The sequence below is a fragment of the Coregonus lavaretus genome (genome assembly GCF_964263955.1).
Source record: "Coregonus lavaretus genome assembly, contig: HAP1_SCAFFOLD_436, whole genome shotgun sequence".
NCBI classification, from domain to species: domain Eukaryota; kingdom Metazoa; phylum Chordata; class Actinopteri; order Salmoniformes; family Salmonidae; genus Coregonus; species Coregonus lavaretus.
The window spans coordinates 248780-268790 of record NW_028161380.1 but is presented as its reverse complement, the minus strand read 5'-3'; the positions used below and the strand labels follow the sequence as shown (position 1 = coordinate 268790).

The following is a 20011-nucleotide window of genomic DNA, read 5'->3' as shown; positions in this document are numbered from 1 at the left end:
CGTCTCTCTGCCTCAGCCTTCACCCTCTCACCCCCCTGTTAACCTGACTCGCGTCTCTCTGCCTCAGCCTTCACCCTCTCACCCACCTGTTAACTTGACTCGCGTCTCTCTGCCTCAGCCTTCACCCTCTCACCCCCCTGTTAACTTGACTTGCGTCTCTCTGCCTCAGCCTTCACCCTCTCACCCCCCTGTTAACTTGACTTGCGTCTCTCTGCCTCTGCCTTCACCCTCTCACCCCCCTGTTAACTTGACTCTCGTCTCTCTGCCTCAGCCTTCACCCTCTCACCCCCCTGTTAACTTGACTTGCGTCTCTCTGCCTCAGCCTTCACCCTCTCACCCCCCTGTTAACTTGACTTGCGTCTCTCTGCCTCTGCCTTCACCCTCTCACCCCCCTGTTAACCTGACTCGCGTCTCTCTGCCTCAGCCTTCACCCTCTCACCCACCTGTTAACTTGACTCGCGTCTCTCTGCCTCTGCCTTCACCCTCTCACCCCCCTGTTAACCTGACTCTCGTCTCTCTGCCTCTGCCTTCACCCTCTCACCCCCCTGTTAACCTGACTCTCGTCTCTCTGCCTCTGCCTTCACCCTCTCACCCCCCTGTTAACCTGACTCTCGTCTCTCTGCCTCTGCCTTCACCCTCTCACCCCCCTGTTAACCTGACTCGCGTCTCTCTGCCTCATCTTTGGAGTATTGCGTTATTCGGAACCCACACTGTTCTGCGGGCAGGCCTGCCGGTTTGGACTAGATGGAGAACAGCAGAAGTGACTTTTTGTAGCAGGGTAGGAGAATTAACGTAGCAGGGTCGGAGAATTAACGTATCAGGGTAGGAGAATTAACGTAGCAGGGTAGGATAATTCGGTTAAGGTTGGGAAAAGGGTTAGCTTAAATGCTACAATTGTCCTCAACGCAACTCGAACATATCTAGCAACAACCAGGCCTTCCCTCAGAACAGCCTATGTTTCCATGAATGCGATTCTGCCTCATCTTTACATCTTATAATAACGTATCACTCTTCCCTCCAGGTGTCAGTGACTCTTGAGAACTTCCAGGACCTGTCCCTGCCCATCCCAGGCAAGGAGGACCTGGCTAAGCTCCACTCCTCCTCCCATCAGACCTCTCTGGTCAAGGCTGGCTCCTGTGGAGAGGTCTACGCAGCCCAGGGATGGGTCGCCTTCGTCATGGAATACATCAAAAGGTTTGTTATATTACATACAGAATGTTATTACAATACATCAAAAGATACGGACCTGATCAGTGTTATGGATGAGGTATAATAATGGTTAAATAACAACTACATTTTTAGTACATCAACCAGTCCTATAACATAAGGATATGAACGACGTGGTGAGGCAGAGTGAGTCAGCAGGTCGACTCAGTGGATAGTCTGCTGACACCAACTGGGTTGTATAGGGGTCATAGGTCATAGTGGATAGTCTGCTGACACCAAGTGGGTTGTATAGGGGTCAACATATAGGGGTCATAGGTCATAGTGTATAGTCTGCTGACACCAAGTGGGTTGTATAGGGGTCAACATATAGGGGTCATAGTGGATAGTCTGCTGACACCAAGTGGGTTGTATAGGGGTCAACATATAGGGGTCATAGGTCATAGTGGATAGTCTGCTGACACCAAGTGGGTTGGATAGGGGTCAACATATAGGGGTCATAGGTCATAGTGGATAGTCTGCTGACACCAAGTGGGTTGTATAGGGGTCAACATATAGGGGTCATAGGTCATAGTGGATAGTCTGCTGACACCAAGTGGGTTGTATAGGGGTCAAGAGTTTTTCCTGAGCATGTGACTCAACCAGGAAAAACTATATTCCCTGGTTAAAGCAGATAAAACCATTGTTAGTAGGAGTCAGGGTTGGGATCAACATAAACCCATTGTTAGTAGGAGTCAGGGTTGGGATCAACATAAACCCATTGTTAGTAGGAGTCAGGGTTGGGATCAACATAAACCCATTGTTAGTAGGAGTCAGGGTTGGGGTCAACATAAACCCATTGTTAGTAGGAGTCAGGGTTGGGGTCAACATAAACCCATTGTTAGTAGGAGTCAGGGTTCGGGTCAATTCCAGTCAATAAAATAAAAAAAAAGTAAACAACTCCAATACAAATTCAAATTTTTCGGAATTTAAAAGTATTTAAGAGAATTGGAATTGGAATTTCAGTGTACTGGAATTGAAATGGAATTGACCCCAAACCCCTGGTAGTAGCCATCAGTGAGTTGTGTGAAGTCTATTCTGTTAACAGTACAACTCTTGAGATGATGTCCTTGTGTTCCAGCTGGTTCTGGGGTCCTGTGGTGACCCTACAGGACTGTCTGGCTGCCTTCTTCACCAGGGACGAGCTGAAAGGTGAGGACCTTGACTGTCTCTCTCTGGTACCTGTTCAGCCCGGAGCGGTACTCTGGTACCTGTTCAGCCTGGAGCGGTACTCTGGTACCTGTTCAGCCCGGAGCGGTACTCTGGTACCTGTTCAGCCTGGAGCGGTACTGACTGTGTTGTTTCTGTGTGTCCCAAGGTGACAACATGTACAGCTGTGAGAAATGCAAGAAGTGAGTACCCTAACAACCCCAACAACAAAATTAGAAACTTCTTCGTGGTTTAACTCAGGAGACATGAGTAAAGATTTAATGAAGACTGATTTTTCTCTGCTAGATTACGGAATGGAGTGAAATTCTGCAAAGTTCAGAGTTTGCCAGAGGTGAGTGTTCAAACGGATTAGGAAAGCGAGAAGGCTCATATCACAGCTAATATATATATATATTATAATATAAGCGCCAAAAAATACATACACAGCCTTTATACCCCCTGACACACAAAGGCACTTTGCTCCGCCCACCTTTTAAACAGCTCCTCAGTCCCCTTCACCCTGGAATGCTTTCTCCGCTGTTTCTAACTCCTCCCCCTCTGTTAGTGGGTTGACACTACATTATAACTCTTAACACCGTTCACACATTTATACTGTATTTGGGGTGAAATCCTTTAGTCATTATTCTTAAAATACAAATTAATCTATCACATGGGACCACGCAGCCATCATACCGCTCAGGAAGGAGACGAGTTCTGTTTCCTAGAGATGAACGTACTTTGGTGAGAAAAGTGCAAATCAATCCCAGAACAACAGCAAAGGACCTTGTGAAGATGCTGGAGGAAACAGGTACCAAAGTATCTAAATCCACAGTAAAATTAGTCCTATATCGACATAACCTGAATGGCCGCTCAGCAAGGAAGAAGCCACTGCTCCAAAACCGCCATAAAAAAGCCAGACTACGGTTTGCAACTGCACATGGGGACAAAGATCGTACTTTTTGGAAAAATGTCGTCTGGTCTGATGAAACAAAAATAGAACTGTTTGACCATAATGACCATTGTTATGTTTGGAGGGAAAAGGGGGTGGCTTGCAAGCCGAAGAACACCATCCCAACCGTGAAGCACGGGGGTGGCAGCATCATGCTGTGGGGGTGCTTTGCTGCAGGAGGGACTGGTGCACTTCACAAAATAGATGGCATCATGAGGAAGGAAAATTATGTGGATATATTGAAGCAACATCTCAAGACATCAGTCAGGAAGTTAAAGCTTGGTCGCAAATGGGTCTTCCAAATGGACAATGACCTTAAGCATACTTCCAAAGTTGTGGCAAAATGGCTTAAGGACAACAAAGTCAAGGTATTGGAGTGGCCATCACAAAGCCCTGACCTCAATCCTATAGAACATTTGTGGGCAGAACTGAAAAAGCTTGTGCGAGCAAGGAGGCCTACAAACCTGACTCAGTTACACCAGCTCTGTCAGGAGGAATGGGCCAAAATTCACCCAACTTATTGTGGGAAGCTTGTGGAAGGCTACCCGAAACGTTTGACCGAAGTTAAACAATTTAAAAGCCATGCTACCAAATACTAATTGAGTGTCTGTAAACGTTTGACCCACTGGGAATGTGATGAAAGAAATAAAACCTGAAATAAATCATTCTCTCTACTATTATTCTGACATTTCACATTCTTAAAATAAAGTGGTGATCCTAACTGACCTAAAACAGGGAATTTTTACTAGGATTAAATGTCAGGAATTGTGAAAAACTGAGTTTAAATGTATTTGGCTAAGGTGTATGTAAACCTCCGACTTCAACTGTATATACATTTGCTAAAATGTCTAAATAACTGTTTTTGCTTTGTCATTATGGGGTATTGTGTGTAGATCGATGAGAAAAAATAAATCAATACATTTTAGAATAAGGTTGTAATGTAACAATGTGGAAAAAGTCAAGGGGTCTGAATACTTTACGAATGCGCTTGTATATACACTACATGGCCAAAGGTATGTGGACACCCCTTCAAATTAGTGGATTTGGCTATTTCAGCCACACTCATTGCTGACAGGTGTATAAAATCGACCACACAGCCATGCAATCTCCATAGACAAACATTGGCAGTAGAATGGCCCGTACTGAGTGCCCATGATTTTGGAATGAGCAGGTGTCCACATACTTTTGGCCATGTAGAGCATGTGGGAGTGTACACCAGATAGGTGCAGTGAAATATGTTGTTTTACAGGGTCGGCCAATATATTATGGCGTCCCTGGAGAAAATTAGGGTTAAGTGCCTTGCTCAAGGACACATCGACATATTTTTCACCTTGTTGTCTCGGGTATTCGAACCAGCAACCTTCTGCTCTAATCGCTAGGCTGTCTGCTACTAAACCAGGCAGCACAGTTTTCATCACGGGAAATTATTTAGTTACACTTTAATTCAATACAATTATTACATTATTTGTAATCCCCTCTCATCCAGATCTTGTGCATCCACCTGAAGCGGTTTAGACATGAGCTGATGTTCTCCACTAAGATCGGGACTCACGTCTCCTTCCCATTGGAGGGCCTGGACCTGCAGCCCTTCCTGGCCAAGGATAGGTCCGCCCACACCACCTCCTACGACCTGCTGTCTGTCATCTGTCACCATGGCACCGCCAGCAGTGAGTGTTCGTCCAGATAGTGTCTGTTCCATGGAGGGAGACAGAGGGCTCTGGATTGATGGCTAGAACTTGTTCTAGCGTTGATCTCGAGGGCTTTCACCATTTTTTAAAGTAATCAACTCTGTGGGGATTGCTATCATTTTCTTGTCTTGCAAACCCCAGGTTAACCTCCTCTCTCTTTCTCCTCTTCCTCTCTCCCTTCCTCTCTTTATCCTCTTCCTCCTCCTCCTCCCGCCAGGTGGTCACTACATAGCCTACTGCAGGAATGACCTGAACAACCTGTGGTATGAGTTTGATGACCAGAGGGTCACCGAGGTGTCAGAGTCCTGCGTCCAGAACGCTGAGGCCTACGTCCTCTTTTACAAGTAAGACAAAATCAACACACCCTAAGAGTGGTATTATGACTAAGTCCTCTTCTAGGAGTGGTATTATGACTCAGTCCTCTTCTAGGAGTGGTATTATGACTCAGTCCTCTTCTAGGAGTGGTATTATGACTCAGTCCTCTTCTAGGAGTGGTATTATGACTCAGTCCTCTTCTAGGAGTGGTATTATGACTCAGTCCTCTTCTAGGAGTGGTATTATGACTCAGTCCTCTTCTAGGAGTGGTATTATGACTCAGTCCTCTTCTAGGAGTGGTATTATGACTCAGTCCTCTTCTAGGAGTGGTATTATAACTAAGTCCTCTTCTAGGAGTGGTATTATGACTAAGTCCTCTTCTAGGAGTGGTATTATAACTAAGTCCTCTTCTAGGAGTGGTATTATGACTCAGTCCTCTTCTAGGAGTGGTATTATGACTCAGTCCTCTTCTAGGAGTGGTATTATGACTAAGTCCTCTTCTAGGAGTGGTATTATGACTCAGTCCTCTTCTAGGAGTGGTATTATGACTGTCCTCTTCTAGGAGTGGTATTATGACTCAGTCCTCTTCTAGGAGTGGTATTATGACTCAGTCCTCTTCTAGGAGTGGTATTATGACTCAGTCCTCTTCTAGGAGTGGTATTATGACTAAGTCCTCTTCTAGGAGTGGTATTATGACTAAGTCCTCTTCTAGGAGTGGTATTATGACTCAGTCCTCTTCTAGGAGTGGTATTATGACTAAGTCCTCTTCTATGAGTGGTATTATGACTAAGTCCTCTTCTAGGAGTGGTATTATGACTCAGTCCTCTTCTAGGAGTGGTATTATGACTCAGTCCTCTTCTAGGAGTGGTATTATGACTAAGTCCTCTTCTAGGAGTGGTATTATGACTCAGTCCTCTTCTAGGAGTGGTATTATGACTCAGTCCTCTTCTAGGAGTGGTATTATGACTAAGTCCTATTCTAGGAGTGGTATTATGACTCAGTCCTCTTATAGGAGTGGTATTATGACTCAGTCCTCTTCTAGGAGTGGTATTATGACTCAGCCCTCTTCTAGGAGTGGTATTATAACTAAGTCCTCTTCTAGGAGTGGTATTATAACTAAGTCCTCTTCTAGGAGTGGTATTATGACTAAGTCCTCTTCTAGGAGTGGTATTATGACTCAGTCCTCTTCTAGGAGTGGTATTATGACTCAGTCCTCTTCTAGGAGTGGTATTATGACTCAGTCCTCTTCTAGGAGTGGTATTATGACTAAGTCCTCTTCTAGGAGTGGTATTATGACTCAGTCCTCTTCTAGGAGTGGTATTATGACTAAGTCCTCTTCTAGGAGTGGTATTATGACTCAGTCCTCTTCTAGGAGTGGTATTATGACTCAGTCCTCTTCTAGGAGTGGTATTATGACTAAGTCCTCTTCTAGGAGTGGTATTATGACTCAGTCCTCTTCTAGGAGTGGTATTATGACTCAGTCCTCTTCTAGGAGTGGTATTATGACTCAGTCCTCTTCTAGGAGTGGTATTATGACTCAGTCCTCTTCTAGGAGTGGTATTATGACTCAGTCCTCTTCTAGGAGTGGTATTATGACTCAGTCCTCTTCTAGGAGTGGTATTATGACTCAGTCCTCTTCTAGGAGTGGTATTATGACTAAGTCCTCTTCTAGGAGTGGTATTATGACTCAGTCCTCTTCTATTGCACAAAGCAACACAGCATAAAACCACCACACTAAGAACTGTTACGTCGTCATCATACACAGTGAGGCGACATCCTTCATCTAGACGTCAACAGCAGCAACAAAATTCTAATCTGCCAAGATTTGCCGCTTTTTTTAGCAGATTATAATTTTCTTGTTTTCTGTAAGCAGGAAGTTGCCATTCTGTGGTACAGACCCCCGCCCATGTAGTTTCTTTATCTCTCTGTTACTAATGCGTAACGTGTGTGTCCCTCCAGGAAGAGCAACGAGGACGCTCCGAAGGAGAGGAGGAGGGTGACGGGTCTACTCAGCATGACGGAGGCCAGTCTGCTACAGTTCTATGTCTCCAGACAGTGGCTCAACAAGTTCAAGACCTTCGCTGAGCCTGGACCGATCTCCAACGACGACTTCCTCTGCTCACACGGAGGTACGGAGCTATGGACATTCGTCTATCCATGTCTGTCTCTAGAAGACATCGATATATCTTTCTCTCTATCTGAATCAGTCAGCCAGTCAGTCTGTCAGTCAGTCAGTCAGTCAGCCATTCAGTCAGCCAGTCAGCCAGTCAGCCATTCAGTCTGTCAGCCAGCCAGTTAGCCAGTCAGCCAGTCAGCCATTCAGTCTGTCAGCCAGCCAGTTAGCCAGTCAGCCAGTCAGCCATTCAGTCAATCGCTCAGCTGTCAAAGCAACAACAACAAAATGACAAAATGAATCTGTGTCTACAGTGATATTGGGTGAAGTTTAGGTTAGTGATGCCCATAATGACTTATGATGATGATGTTTTTAAATGTTGTTATCATCAGGTGTGCCACCTGCCAAGGCAGCGTTCATCGATGACCTGGTAGTGATGCTGCCTCAGAATGTGTGGGATCACCTCTACAGCAGGTCAGCTTCATACAGAGACACAGTAGTGTCATTAAGTGGGATTACATGCAGGATTATTAAACAGGATTGTTTAGGGAAATCCTTCTTCTTGCGTAGAATGTTTTAATCAAACTATTATATTAATCAGAGTATTCACAATAATCGTATTAATGTGTCAGTGTAACCGTACCCATTGTTGATAAAGTCATGGTTTATAAGATGTATTGTTACGGTTATTGGGCATTGTCTTACATCAGATAGTCATGGTTTATAAGATCTATTTTTACGGCTAGGAGCATTGTCTTACGTCAGAGAGCACGACGGCCGTCTCCTGGCAACTGTCAGAAGACGATGCGGCTAAGGGGAGTGGTTACTGGTTCTGAGAAGTTTATTCACTGAGCTGTGTTTCAAGAACTGAATTCTGGGACTGTGGTCCCTGGTCAAGGTGTTACTAAGCCGTGATTGGTCTGTCAAGGTGTGTTACTAAGCTGTGATTGGTCTGGTCAAGGTGTTACTAAGCCGTGATTGGTCTGTCAAGGTGTTACTAAGCCGTGATTGGTCTGTTAAGGTGTTACTAAGCCGTGATTGGTCTGTTAAGGTGTGTTACTAAGCCATGATTGGTCTGTCAAGGTGTGTTACTAAGCCGTGATTGGTCTGTCAAGGTGTGTTACTAAGCCGTGATTGGTCTGTCAAGGTGTGTTATTAAGCTGTGATTGGTCTGTCAAGGTGAGTTACTAAGCTGTGATTGGTCTGTTAAGGTGTGTTACTAAGCCATGATTGGTCTGTCAAGGTGTGTTACTAAGCCGTGATTGGTCTGTCAAGGTGTGTTACTAAGCCGTGATTGGTCTGTCAAGGTGTGTTATTAAGCTGTGATTGGTCTGTCAAGGTGTGTTACTAAGCTGTGATTGTTCTATCAAGTTGTGTTACTTAGCCGTGATTGGTCTGTCAAGGTGTGTTACTAAGCCGTGATTGGTCTGTCAAGGTGTGTTACTAAGCCGTGATTGGTCTGTCAAGGTGTTACTAAGCCGTGATTTGTCTGTCAAGGTGTGTTACTAAGCTGTGATTGGTATTTCAAGGTGTTACTAAGCTGTGATTGGTCTGTCAAGGTGTGTTACTAAGCCGTGATTGGTCTGTCAAGGTGTTACTAAGCCGTGATTGGTCTGTCAAGGTGTGTTACTAAGCCGTGATTGGTCTGTCAAGGTGTTACTAAGCTGTGATTGGTCTGTCAAGGTGTTACTAAGCCGTGATTGGTCTGTCAAGGTGTGTTACTAAGCCGTGATTGGTCTGTCAAGGTGTTACTAAGCCGTGATTGGTCTGTCAAGGTGTTACTAAGCCGTGATTGGTCTGTCAAGGTGTGTTACTAAGCTGTGATTGGTATTTCAAGGTGTTACTAAGCTGTGATTGGTCTGTCAAGGTGTGTTACTAAGCTGTGATTGGTCTGTCAAGGTGTGTTACTAAGCCGTGATTGGTCTGTCAAGGTGTGTTACTAAGCCGTGATTGGTCTGTCAAGGTGTTACTAAGCCGTGATTGGTCTGTCAAGGTGTTACTAAGCCGTGATTGGTCTGTCAAGGTGTGTTACTAAGCTGTGATTGGTCTGTCAAGGTGTGTTACTAAGCCGTGATTGGTCTGTCAAGGTGTTACTAAGCCGTGATTGGTCTGTCAAGGTGTGTTACTAAGCTGTGATTGGTCTGTCAAGGTGTGTTACTAAGCTGTGATTGGTATTTCAAGGTGTGTTACTAAGCCATGATTGGTCTGTCAAGGTGTGTTACTAAGCTGTGATTGGTATTTCAAGGTGTGTTACTAAGCTGTGATTGGTCTGTCAAGGTGTTACTAAACTGTGATTGGTCTGTCAAGGTGTGTTACTAAGCTGTGATTGGTATTTCAAGGTGTGTTACTAAGCCATGATTGGTCTGTCAAGGTGTGTTACTAAGCTGTGATTGGTCTGGTCAAGGGGTGTTACTAAGCTGTGATTGGTATTTCAAGGTCTTACTAAGCCGTGATTGGTCTGTCAAGGTGTGTTACTAAGCCGTTATTGGTCTGTCAAGGTGTTACTAAGCTGTGATTGGTCTGTCAAGGTGTGTTACTAAGCCATGATTGGTCTGTCAAGGTGTGTTACTAAGCTGTGATTGGTCTGGTCAAGGGGTGTTACTAAGCTGTGATTGGTATTTCAAGGTGAGTTACTAAGCTGTGATTGGTCTGTTAAGGTGTGTTACTAAGCCATGATTGGTCTGTCAAGGTGTGTTACTAAGCCGTGATTGGTCTGTCAAGGTGTGTTACTAAGCCGTGATTGGTCTGTCAAGGTGTGTTATTAAGCTGTGATTGGTCTGTCAAGGTGTGTTACTAAGCTGTGATTGTTCTATCAAGTTGTGTTACTTAGCCGTGATTGGTCTGTCAAGGTGTGTTACTAAGCCGTGATTGGTCTGTCAAGGTGTGTTACTAAGCCGTGATTGGTCTGTCAAGGTGTTACTAAGCCGTGATTTGTCTGTCAAGGTGTGTTACTAAGCTGTGATTGGTATTTCAAGGTGTTACTAAGCTGTGATTGGTCTGTCAAGGTGTGTTACTAAGCCGTGATTGGTCTGTCAAGGTGTTACTAAGCCGTGATTGGTCTGTCAAGGTGTGTTACTAAGCCGTGATTGGTCTGTCAAGGTGTTACTAAGCTGTGATTGGTCTGTCAAGGTGTTACTAAGCCGTGATTGGTCTGTCAAGGTGTGTTACTAAGCCGTGATTGGTCTGTCAAGGTGTTACTAAGCCGTGATTGGTCTGTCAAGGTGTTACTAAGCCGTGATTGGTCTGTCAAGGTGTGTTACTAAGCTGTGATTGGTATTTCAAGGTGTTACTAAGCTGTGATTGGTCTGTCAAATTGTGTTACTAAGCTGTGATTGGTCTGTCAAGGTGTGTTACTAAGCCGTGATTGGTCTGTCAAGGTGTGTTACTAAGCCGTGATTGGTCTGTCAAGGTGTTACTAAGCCGTGATTGGTCTGTCAAGGTGTTACTAAGCCGTGATTGGTCTGTCAAGGTGTGTTACTAAGCTGTGATTGGTCTGTCAAGGTGTGTTACTAAGCCGTGATTGGTCTGTCAAGGTGTTACTAAGCCGTGATTGGTCTGTCAAGGTGTGTTACTAAGCTGTGATTGGTCTGTCAAGGTGTGTTACTAAGCTGTGATTGGTATTTCAAGGTGTGTTACTAAGCCATGATTGGTCTGTCAAGGTGTGTTACTAAGCTGTGATTGGTATTTCAAGGTGTGTTACTAAGCTGTGATTGGTCTGTCAAGGTGTTACTAAACTGTGATTGGTCTGTCAAGGTGTGTTACTAAGCTGTGATTGGTATTTCAAGGTGTGTTACTAAGCCATGATTGGTCTGTCAAGGTGTGTTACTAAGCTGTGATTGGTATTTCAAGGTCTTACTAAGCCGTGATTGGTCTGTCAAGGTGTGTTACTAAGCCGTTATTGGTCTGTCAAGGTGTTACTAAGCTGTGATTGGTCTGTCAAGGTGTGTTACTAAGCCATGATTGGTCTGTCAAGGTGTGTTACTAAGCTGTGATTGGTCTGGTCAAGGGGTGTTACTAAGCTGTGATTGGTATTTCAAGGTGTTACTAAGCCGTGATTGGTCTGTCAAGGTGTGTTACTAAGCCGTGATTGGTCTGTCAGGGTGTTACTAAGCTGTGATTGGTCTGTCAAGTTGTGTTACTAAGCTGTGATTGGTCTGTCAAGTTGTGTTACTAAGCTGTGATTGTTCTATCAAGTTGTGTTACTTAGCCGTGATTGGTCAAGTCAAGGTGAGTTACTAAGCCGTGATTGGTCTGTCAAGGTGTTACTAAGCTGTGATTGGTCTGTCAAGGTATGTTACTAAGCCGTGATTAGTCTGTCAAGGTGTGTTACTAAGCCGTGATTGGTCTGTCAAGGTGTTACTAAGCTGTGATTGGTCTGTCAAGGTATGTTACTAAGCCGTGATTGGTCTGTCAAGGTGTGTTACTAAGCTGTGATTGTTCTATCAAGTTGTGTTACTAAGCCGTGATTGGTCTGTCAAGGTGTTACTAAGCTGTGATTGGTCTGTCAAGGTGTGTTACTAAGCTGTGATTGGTCTGTCAAGGTGTGTTACTAAGCTGTGATTGGTCTGTTGTCTAGGTATGGAGGAGGGCCTGCTGTCAACCACCTGTACGTGTGTCACACTTGTCAGACAGAGATTGAGAAACTGGGAAAGAGACGCAAGACAGAGCTGGACATGTTTATCCGGGTAAGACCTTTCCCTGATCCTGTCCTCTATGTACTGGAGTTAACAGAGAGCTGTAGATGTGCAGGCTTTTTTCTACCCCAGCACTAACGCACCTGTTTTAAATAATCAACCAACCATGATGATCTGAATCTGTTTTGTCAGTGCTGGGCTGGAGGAAAACCCTGCACAATGAGTTGATGACCTGGTGTTGTAGCCCTCTGCCCCAGCAGAAGAGCAGGGGCTGGGTCAGACACAGAGACATAGGGCTCATTATTAATGCATGGAAACAGATGGACCTGGTGTCAACTAATACCACCCATATAGACTGACTGACTAACTGCACAAAGAATGAGAGAGAGAGGGACAGAGAGACAGAGAGGGACAGAGAGGGACAGAGAGGGACAGAGAGGGACAGAGAGGGACAGAGAGAGACAGAGAGGTAGAGAGAGACAGAGAGAGAGAGAGAGACAGAGAGAGACAGAGAGAGACAGAGACAGAGAGAGACAGAGAGAGACAGAGAGAGACAGAGAGAGACAGAGAGAGACAGAGAGAGACAGAGAGGTAGAGAGAGACAGAGAGGGACAGAGAGAGACAGAGAGGTAGAGAGAGACAGAGAGGTAGAGAGAGACAGAGAGAGACAGAGAGAGACAGAGAGAGACAGAGAGGTAGAGAGAGACAGAGAGAGACAGAGAGAGACAGAGAGAGACAGAGAGGTAGAGAGAGACAGAGAGAGACAGAGAGGGACAGAGAGGGACAGAGAGACAGAGAGAGACAGAGAGAGACAGAGAGAGACAGAGAGAGACAGAGAGAGACAGAGAGAGACAGAGAGGTAGAGAGAGGTAGAGAGAGGTAGAGAGAGGTAGAGAGAGACAGAGAGAGACAGAGAGAGACAGAGACAGAGAGGTAGAGAGAGACAGAGAGAGACAGAGAGAGACAGAGAGAGACAGAGAGAGACAGAGAGAGACAGAGAGAGACAGAGAGGTAGAGAGAGACAGAGAGGTAGAGAGAGACAGAGAGAGACAGAGAGAGACAGAGGGACAGAGAGAGACAGAGAGAGACAGAGAGAGACGGAGAGAGACAGAGAGAGACAGAGAGGTAGAGAGAGACCGAGAGAGACAGAGAGAGACAGAGAGAGACAGAGAGAGACAGAGAGAGACAGAGAGGTAGAGAGAGGTAGAGAGAGACAGAGAGAGACAGAGAGAGACAGAGAGAGACAGAGAGGTAGAGAGAGACAGAGAGAGACAGAGAGAGACAGAGAGACAGAGAGGTAGAGAGAGACAGAGAGGGACAGAGAGAGACAGAGAGGTAGAGAGAGACAGAGAGAGACAGAGAGAGACAGAGAGAGACAGAGAGAGACAGAGAGGTAGAGAGAGACAGAGAGAGACAGAGAGGTAGAGAGAGACAGAGAGAGACAGAGAGAGACAGAGAGGTAGAGAGAGACAGAGAGAGACAGAGAGAGACAGAGAGAGACAGAGAGGTAGAGAGAGACAGAGAGAGAGACACAGAGGGACAGAGGGAGAGAGAGGGAGAGAGAGGGACAGAGAGAGACAGAGGGACAGAGAGGGACAGAGAGGGACAGAGAGAGACAGAGAGAGACAGAGAGAGACAGAGAGGTAGAGAGAGACATAGAGGGACAGAGAGGGACAGAGAGGGACAGAGAGAGGGACAGAGAGAGGGACAGAGAGGGACAGAGAGAGACAGAGAGAGACAGAGAGAGACAGAGAGGGACAGAGAGGGACAGAGAGGGAGAGAGAGAGAGGGACAGAGAGGGAGAGAGGGGGACAGAGAGGGAGAGAGAGAGAGAGAGGGACAGAGAGGGAGAGAGAGGGACAGAGAGGGAGAGAGAGAGAGGGACAGAGAGGGAGAGAGAGGGACAGAGAGGGAGAGAGAGGGAGAGAGAGAGAGACAGAGAGGGAGGGAGAGAGAGAGAGAGACAGGGAGAGAGGGAGAGAGGGGGACAGAGAGGGAGAGAGAGGGACAGAGAGGGAGAGAGAGGGACAGAGAGGGAGAGGGAGAGAGGTAGAGGGACAGAGAGGGACAGAGAGGGAGAGAGAGACAGAGAGGGAGAGAGAGGGAGAGGGAGAGAGAGAGGGACAGAGAGGGAGAGGGAGAGAGAGAGAGGGACAGAGAGGGAGAGAGAGGGAGAGAGAGACAGAGAGGGAGAGAGAGAGAGAGGGACAGAGAGGGAGAGGGACAGAGAGAGAGGGAGAGAGAGGGACAGAGAGGGAGAGGGAGAGAGAGAGAGGGACAGAGAGGGAGAGAGAGGGACAGAGAGGGAGAGAGAGGGACAGAGAGAGAGGGACAGAGAGGGAGAGGGGGAGAGAGAGAGAGGGACAGAGAGGGAGAGAGGGAGAGAGGGGGACAGAGAGGGAGAGAGAGGGACAGAGAGGGAGAGGGAGAGAGAGAGAGGGACAGAGAGGGAGAGAGAGGGACAGAGAGGGAGAGGGAGAGAGGTAGAGGGACAGAGAGGGACAGAGAGGGAGAGAGAGACAGAGAGGGAGAGAGAGACAGAGAGGGAGAGAGAGAGAGAGAGGGACAGAGAGAGGGACAGAGAGGGACAGAGAGGGAGAGAGAGGGAGAGGGACAGAGAGAGAGGGAGAGAGAGGGACAGAGAGGGAGAGAGAGAGAGAGAGGGACAGAGAGGGAGAGGGACAGAGAGAGAGGGAGAGAGAGGGACAGAGAGGGAGAGGGAGAGAGAGAGAGGGACAGAGAGGGAGAGAGAGGGACAGAGAGGGAGAGAGAGGGACAGAGAGAGAGGGAGAGAGAGGGACAGAGAGGGAGAGAGAGAGAGGGACAGAGAGACAGAGAGGGACAGAGAGGGAGAGAGAGAGAGAGAGAGGGACAGAGAGACAGAGAGGGACAGAGAGGGAGAGAGGTAGAGATCCCAGGGGTAAATAGGAGGAGGAGACTGGTAGATAAGTGAATGTTCTCAATTAATTGAAATTATAATCTTATTCTCTCAACCCTCTTTCTTCCCGTACTCTCCTCTTCCCTCGCTCTTCTCCCTCTCCTCTCCTCTCTCCTCCCCTCCCCTCCCCCTCTCCCTCTCCTCCCCCCTCCCCCCTCTCCCTCTCTCCTCTCCTCCCCTCCCCCCTCCCCTCTCTCCTCTCCTCCCTCCCCCTCCTCCTCCCTCTGTTCAGCTGAACAAGGCGTTCCAGGAGGAGGAGTCTCCAGTGATCATATACTGCATCAGCATGCAGTGGTTCAGAGAGTGGGAGGGCTTCGTCAAGGGAAAGGACAATGGTGAGTGGTTGGTTCAGAGAGTGGGAGGGCTTCGTCAAGGGAAAGGACAATGGTGAGTGGTTGGTTCAGAGAGTGGGAGGGCTTCGTCAAGGGAAAGGACAATGGTGAGTGGTTGGTTCAGAGAGTGGGAGGGCTTCGTCAAGGGAAAGGACAATGGTGAGTGGTTGGTTCAGAGAGTGGGAGGGCTTCGTCAAGGGAAAGGACAATGGTGAGTGGTTGGTTCAGAGAGTGGGAGATGGGATACAGCTTTTGTAAAATTGACGTCAAGTATTTTAAAAAAATGCATTTTAGCTAACCCTAACCCTTTTCCTAACCTTACCTAATTCTCCTAACCTGCTGTGAAAAGTACATTTTGACAAAACCTGTATCCTTTCTAGACAAAACCTGGGAGGGCTTCGTCAAAGGATAATGGTGATTGGCTAAACAGATACACCACATGACCAAAAGTATGTGGACACCTGCTTGTCGAACATCTCGTTCCAAAATCATGGGCATTAATATGGAGTTAAACCATGAAAAACATCCCCAGACCATTATTCCTCCTCCACCAAACGTTACAGTTGGCACTATGCATTGGGGCAGGTAGTGTTCTCCTGGCATCCGCCAAACCCAGATTCGTCCGTCGGACTGCCAGATGGTGAAGCATGATTCGTTACTCCAGAGAAGGTGTTTCCACTGCTCCAGAGTCCAATGGCGGCGAGCTTTACACCACTCCAGCCAACACTTGGCATTGCGCATGGTGATCTTAGGCTTGTGTGCAGCTGCTTGGCCATGGAAACCCATTTCATGAAGCTCCCGACAAACAGTTATTGTGCTGACGTTGCTTCCAGAGGCAGTTTGGAACTTGGTAGTGAGTGTTGCAACCGAGAACAGACTATTTTTACGCGCTTCAGCACTCGCCGGTTCCGTTCTGTGAGCTTGTGTGGCCTACCACTTCGCGGCTGAGCCGTTGTTGCTCCTAGACGTTTCCACTTCACAATAACAGCACTTACAGTTGACCGGGGCAGCTCTAGCAGGGCAGAAATTTGACCAACTGACCTGTTGGAAAGGTGGCATCCTATGACGGTGACACGTTGAAAGTCACTGAGCTCTTCAGTAAGGCCATTCTACTGCCGATGTTTGTCTATGGAGATTGCATGGCCGTGCGCGCTCGGTTTTATACACCTGTCAGCAACGGGTGTGGCTGAAATAGCCGAATCCACTAATTTGAAGGGGTGTCCACATACTGCTGTATATATAGTGGATTAGAAGGGCTTTGGAGTCTCCACCCCTATAGCCTCACACTGTAGCTCAGTTGGTAGAGCATGGCACTTGCAACACCAGGGTTGTGGGTTCAATTCCCACGGGGGGGCCAGTATGAAAAATGTATGCACTCACTAACTGTAAGTGGCTCTGGATAAGAGCGTCTGCTAAATGACTAAAATGTAAATGTAAAATGTTTGTTAAAAGGAGAGCTGTAATGTGCTATAAAATGTTATAGCGGGCTGCCTTCATCTGGCTGTGAATGGCAGTCAATTCATTTTGGACAAATCCCAATTCAAATGTTTTGATGTCTGCTAAAATTATTTCCATGGCTCACAGACGACATTTTATGTGTCATAATAATTTATTTCCCTCTCCCTTGAAGATCCACCGGGACCAATCGATAACTCCAAGATCGCGATAAACAAGAATGGCCATCTAACACTCAAACAAGGTAACAGCCTGACCCAGTCAACTCTTCGTTCTGTCTTTTCTAAATCTAAATACCCTGCTTGTTTAATGTCCTAACTTGACGACTGTTTATGTATTTGTGTGAGGCTGATGGAACTGTAGTGGACACACTTGATCAAGATAAATCCTTCTGAAAAGCTACTAAATGTTTACATTATTTCAGTCTCATTAAATCTGTGTGCTACTCCATCAAGGAGCTGACTCGGGACAGATCTCTGAGGAGACGTGGAACTTCCTCCACTCCATCCACGGAGGGGGTCCGCTTGTAACAGTCCACCCCAACGTCTCTCACCCCGAACCAGAGGCCTCCTCACAGTCTAAGGAGAAGATATAGGTGGAGACGTGCTACGTTTAAAACGACCTACCTACCAACCCCTTCACAGGAAACGACCTACCTACCAACCCCTTCACAGGAAACGACCTACCTACCAACCCCCTAACAGGAAACTACATACCTACCAACCCCTTCACAGGAAACGACCTACCTACCAACCCCCTAACAGGAAACGACCTACCTACCAACCCCCTAACAGGAAACGACCTACCTACCAACCCCCTAACAGGAAACGACCTACCTACCAACCCCTTCACAGGAAACTACCTACCTACCAACCCCTTCACAGGAAACGACCTACCTACCAACCCCCTAACAGGAAACGACCTACCTACCAACCCCTTCACAGGAAACTACCTACCTACCAACCCCCTAACAGGAAACGACCTACCTACCAACCCCCTAACAGGAAACGACCTACCTACCAACCCCCTAACAGGAAACGACCTACCTACCAACCCCCTAACAGGAAACGACCTACCTACCAACCCCCTAACAGGAAACGACCTACCTACCAACCCCCTAACAGGAAACGACCTACCTACCAACCCCCTAACAGGAAACTACCAACCCCCTAACAGTAACTACCAATGCCAGCCCTGAGTAAAACAACAACAACAACTAAAGCCTTTTATTTTGCACTTGACTTTTTATTTAAAAAGCATTCAAGCAAAAGGACTTCCCTTCCTTAACCTTGACCACCACAAAATGACAGCCCTTCTTGACAACTGGGCAGAAGGAATAAACATGTCTGAAAATAACATGATGACATGTATGTACATAAATGTATAAACATATCATTTCTAGTAGCACTGTAGAATAATACATGAAAACTGTGTCCGGTAATTTCCAGAACCAAGCGTTTATTAATTTTGTGTGGAGGTAAAAGGATTTTTCCTGAATACAGTGGGGGGGTTTTTGGACCAAAATTGAGACAAAGTCACTCTATATCAGGGATGGGAAACTTAAATGGGGGTGGGGGCCACAAAAATCGGAACTCATCATGAGGGTCTGAAGTGGTTCATGGGTCTGCATACTTAAAGAGCAACAATAACATAACAGTAGGGAGGCTATATACAGGGGGTACCGGTACAGAGTCAATGGGAAATAACAGTAGGGAGGCTATATACAGGGGGTACCGGTACAGAGTCAATGTGTAATAACAGTAGGGAGGCTATATACAGGGGGTACCGGTACAGAGTCAATGGGAAATAACAGTAGGGAGGCTATATACAGGGGGTACCGGTACAGAGTCAATGTGAAATAACAGTAGGGAGGCTATATACAGGGGGTACCGGTACAGAGTCAATGGGAAATAACAGTAGGGAGGCTATATACAGGGGGTACCGGTACAGAGTCAATGTGTAATAACAGTAGGGAGGCTATATACAGGGGGTACCGGTACAGAGTCAATGGGAAATAACAGTAGGGAGGCTATATACAGGGGGTACCGGTACAGAGTCAATGTGAAATAACAGTAGGGAGGCTATATACAGGGGGTACCGGTACAGAGTCAATGGGAAATAACAGTAGGGAGGCTATATACAGGGGGTACCGGTACAGAGTCAATGTGTAATAACAGTAGGGAGGCTATATACAGGGGGTACCGGTACAGAGTCAATGTGAAATAACAGTAGGGAGGCTATATACAGGGGGTACCGGTACAGAGTCAATGGGAAATAACAGTAGGGAGGCTATATACAGGGGGTACCGGTACAGAGTCAATGGGAAATAACAGTAGGGAGGCTATATACAGGGGGTACTGGTACAGAGTCAATGGGAAATAACAGTAGGGAGGCTATATACAGAGGGTACCGGTACAGAGTCAATGTGTAATAACAGTAGGGAGGCTATATACAGGGGGTACCGGTACAGAGTCAATGGGAAATAACAGTAGGGAGGCTATATACAGGGGGTACCGGTACAGAGTCAATGGGAAATAACAGTAGGGAGGCTATATACAGGGGGTACCGGTACAGAGTCAATGGGAAATAACAGTAGGGAGGCTATATACAGGGGGTACCGGTACAGAGTCAATGGGAAATAACAGTAGGGAGGCTATATACAGGGGGTACTGGTACAGAGTCAATGGGAAATAACAGTAGGGAGGCTATATACAGGGGGTACCGGTACAGAGTCAATGGGAAATAACAGTAGGGAGGCTATATACAGGGGGTACCGGTACAGAGTCAATGGGAAATAACAGTAGGGAGGCTATATACAGGGGGTACCGGTACAGAGTCAATGTGCAGGGGGCACTGGTTAGTCGAGGTAATCGAGGTAATATGTACATGTAGGTAGAGTTATTAAAGTGACTATGCATAGATAATACACAGAGTAGCAGCAGCGTAAAAATTGGGGGTGGTCAATGCAAATAGTCCAGGTAGCCATTTGATTAGCTGTTCAAGAGTATTATGGCTTGGGGGTAGAAGCTGTTAAGAAGCCTTTTGGACCTAGACTTGGCACTCCGGTACCGCTTGCCGTGCGGTAGCAGAGAGAACAGTCTATGACTAGGGTGGCTGGAGTCTTTGGCAATTTGTAGGGCCTTCCTCTGACACCGCCTGGTATAGAGGTCCTGGATGGCAGGAAGCTTGGTAGGGCCTTCCTCTGACACCGCCTGGTATAGAGGTCCTTCCTCTG

At 46.8% G+C, this 20011-nt stretch overlaps 1 protein-coding gene across 1 annotated transcript in view; it reads left to right on the top strand.

Annotated features, from left to right (window-relative positions):
- LOC311120751 (ubiquitin carboxyl-terminal hydrolase 33-like) overlaps positions 1-19081 on the top strand; it is a gene marked incomplete at its 5' end in the record, with an annotated part of 36064 nt that extends 16983 nt beyond the window's left edge. Inside the window, 12 exons of the mRNA XM_084195326.1 lie at positions 1022-1194; positions 2285-2355; positions 2522-2555; positions 2659-2704; positions 4788-4968; positions 5207-5333; positions 7264-7433; positions 7810-7891; positions 11994-12102; positions 15222-15324; positions 16952-17020; positions 17232-19081. Of these exons, the coding sequence (XP_084051452.1) occupies positions 1022-1194; positions 2285-2355; positions 2522-2555; positions 2659-2704; positions 4788-4968; positions 5207-5333; positions 7264-7433; positions 7810-7891; positions 11994-12102; positions 15222-15324; positions 16952-17020; positions 17232-17371 (1305 nt within the window). The remainder of the gene's footprint in view (positions 1-1021; positions 1195-2284; positions 2356-2521; positions 2556-2658; positions 2705-4787; positions 4969-5206; positions 5334-7263; positions 7434-7809; positions 7892-11993; positions 12103-15221; positions 15325-16951; positions 17021-17231) is intronic.
- Between the last annotated feature and the right edge of the window lie 930 nt (positions 19082-20011).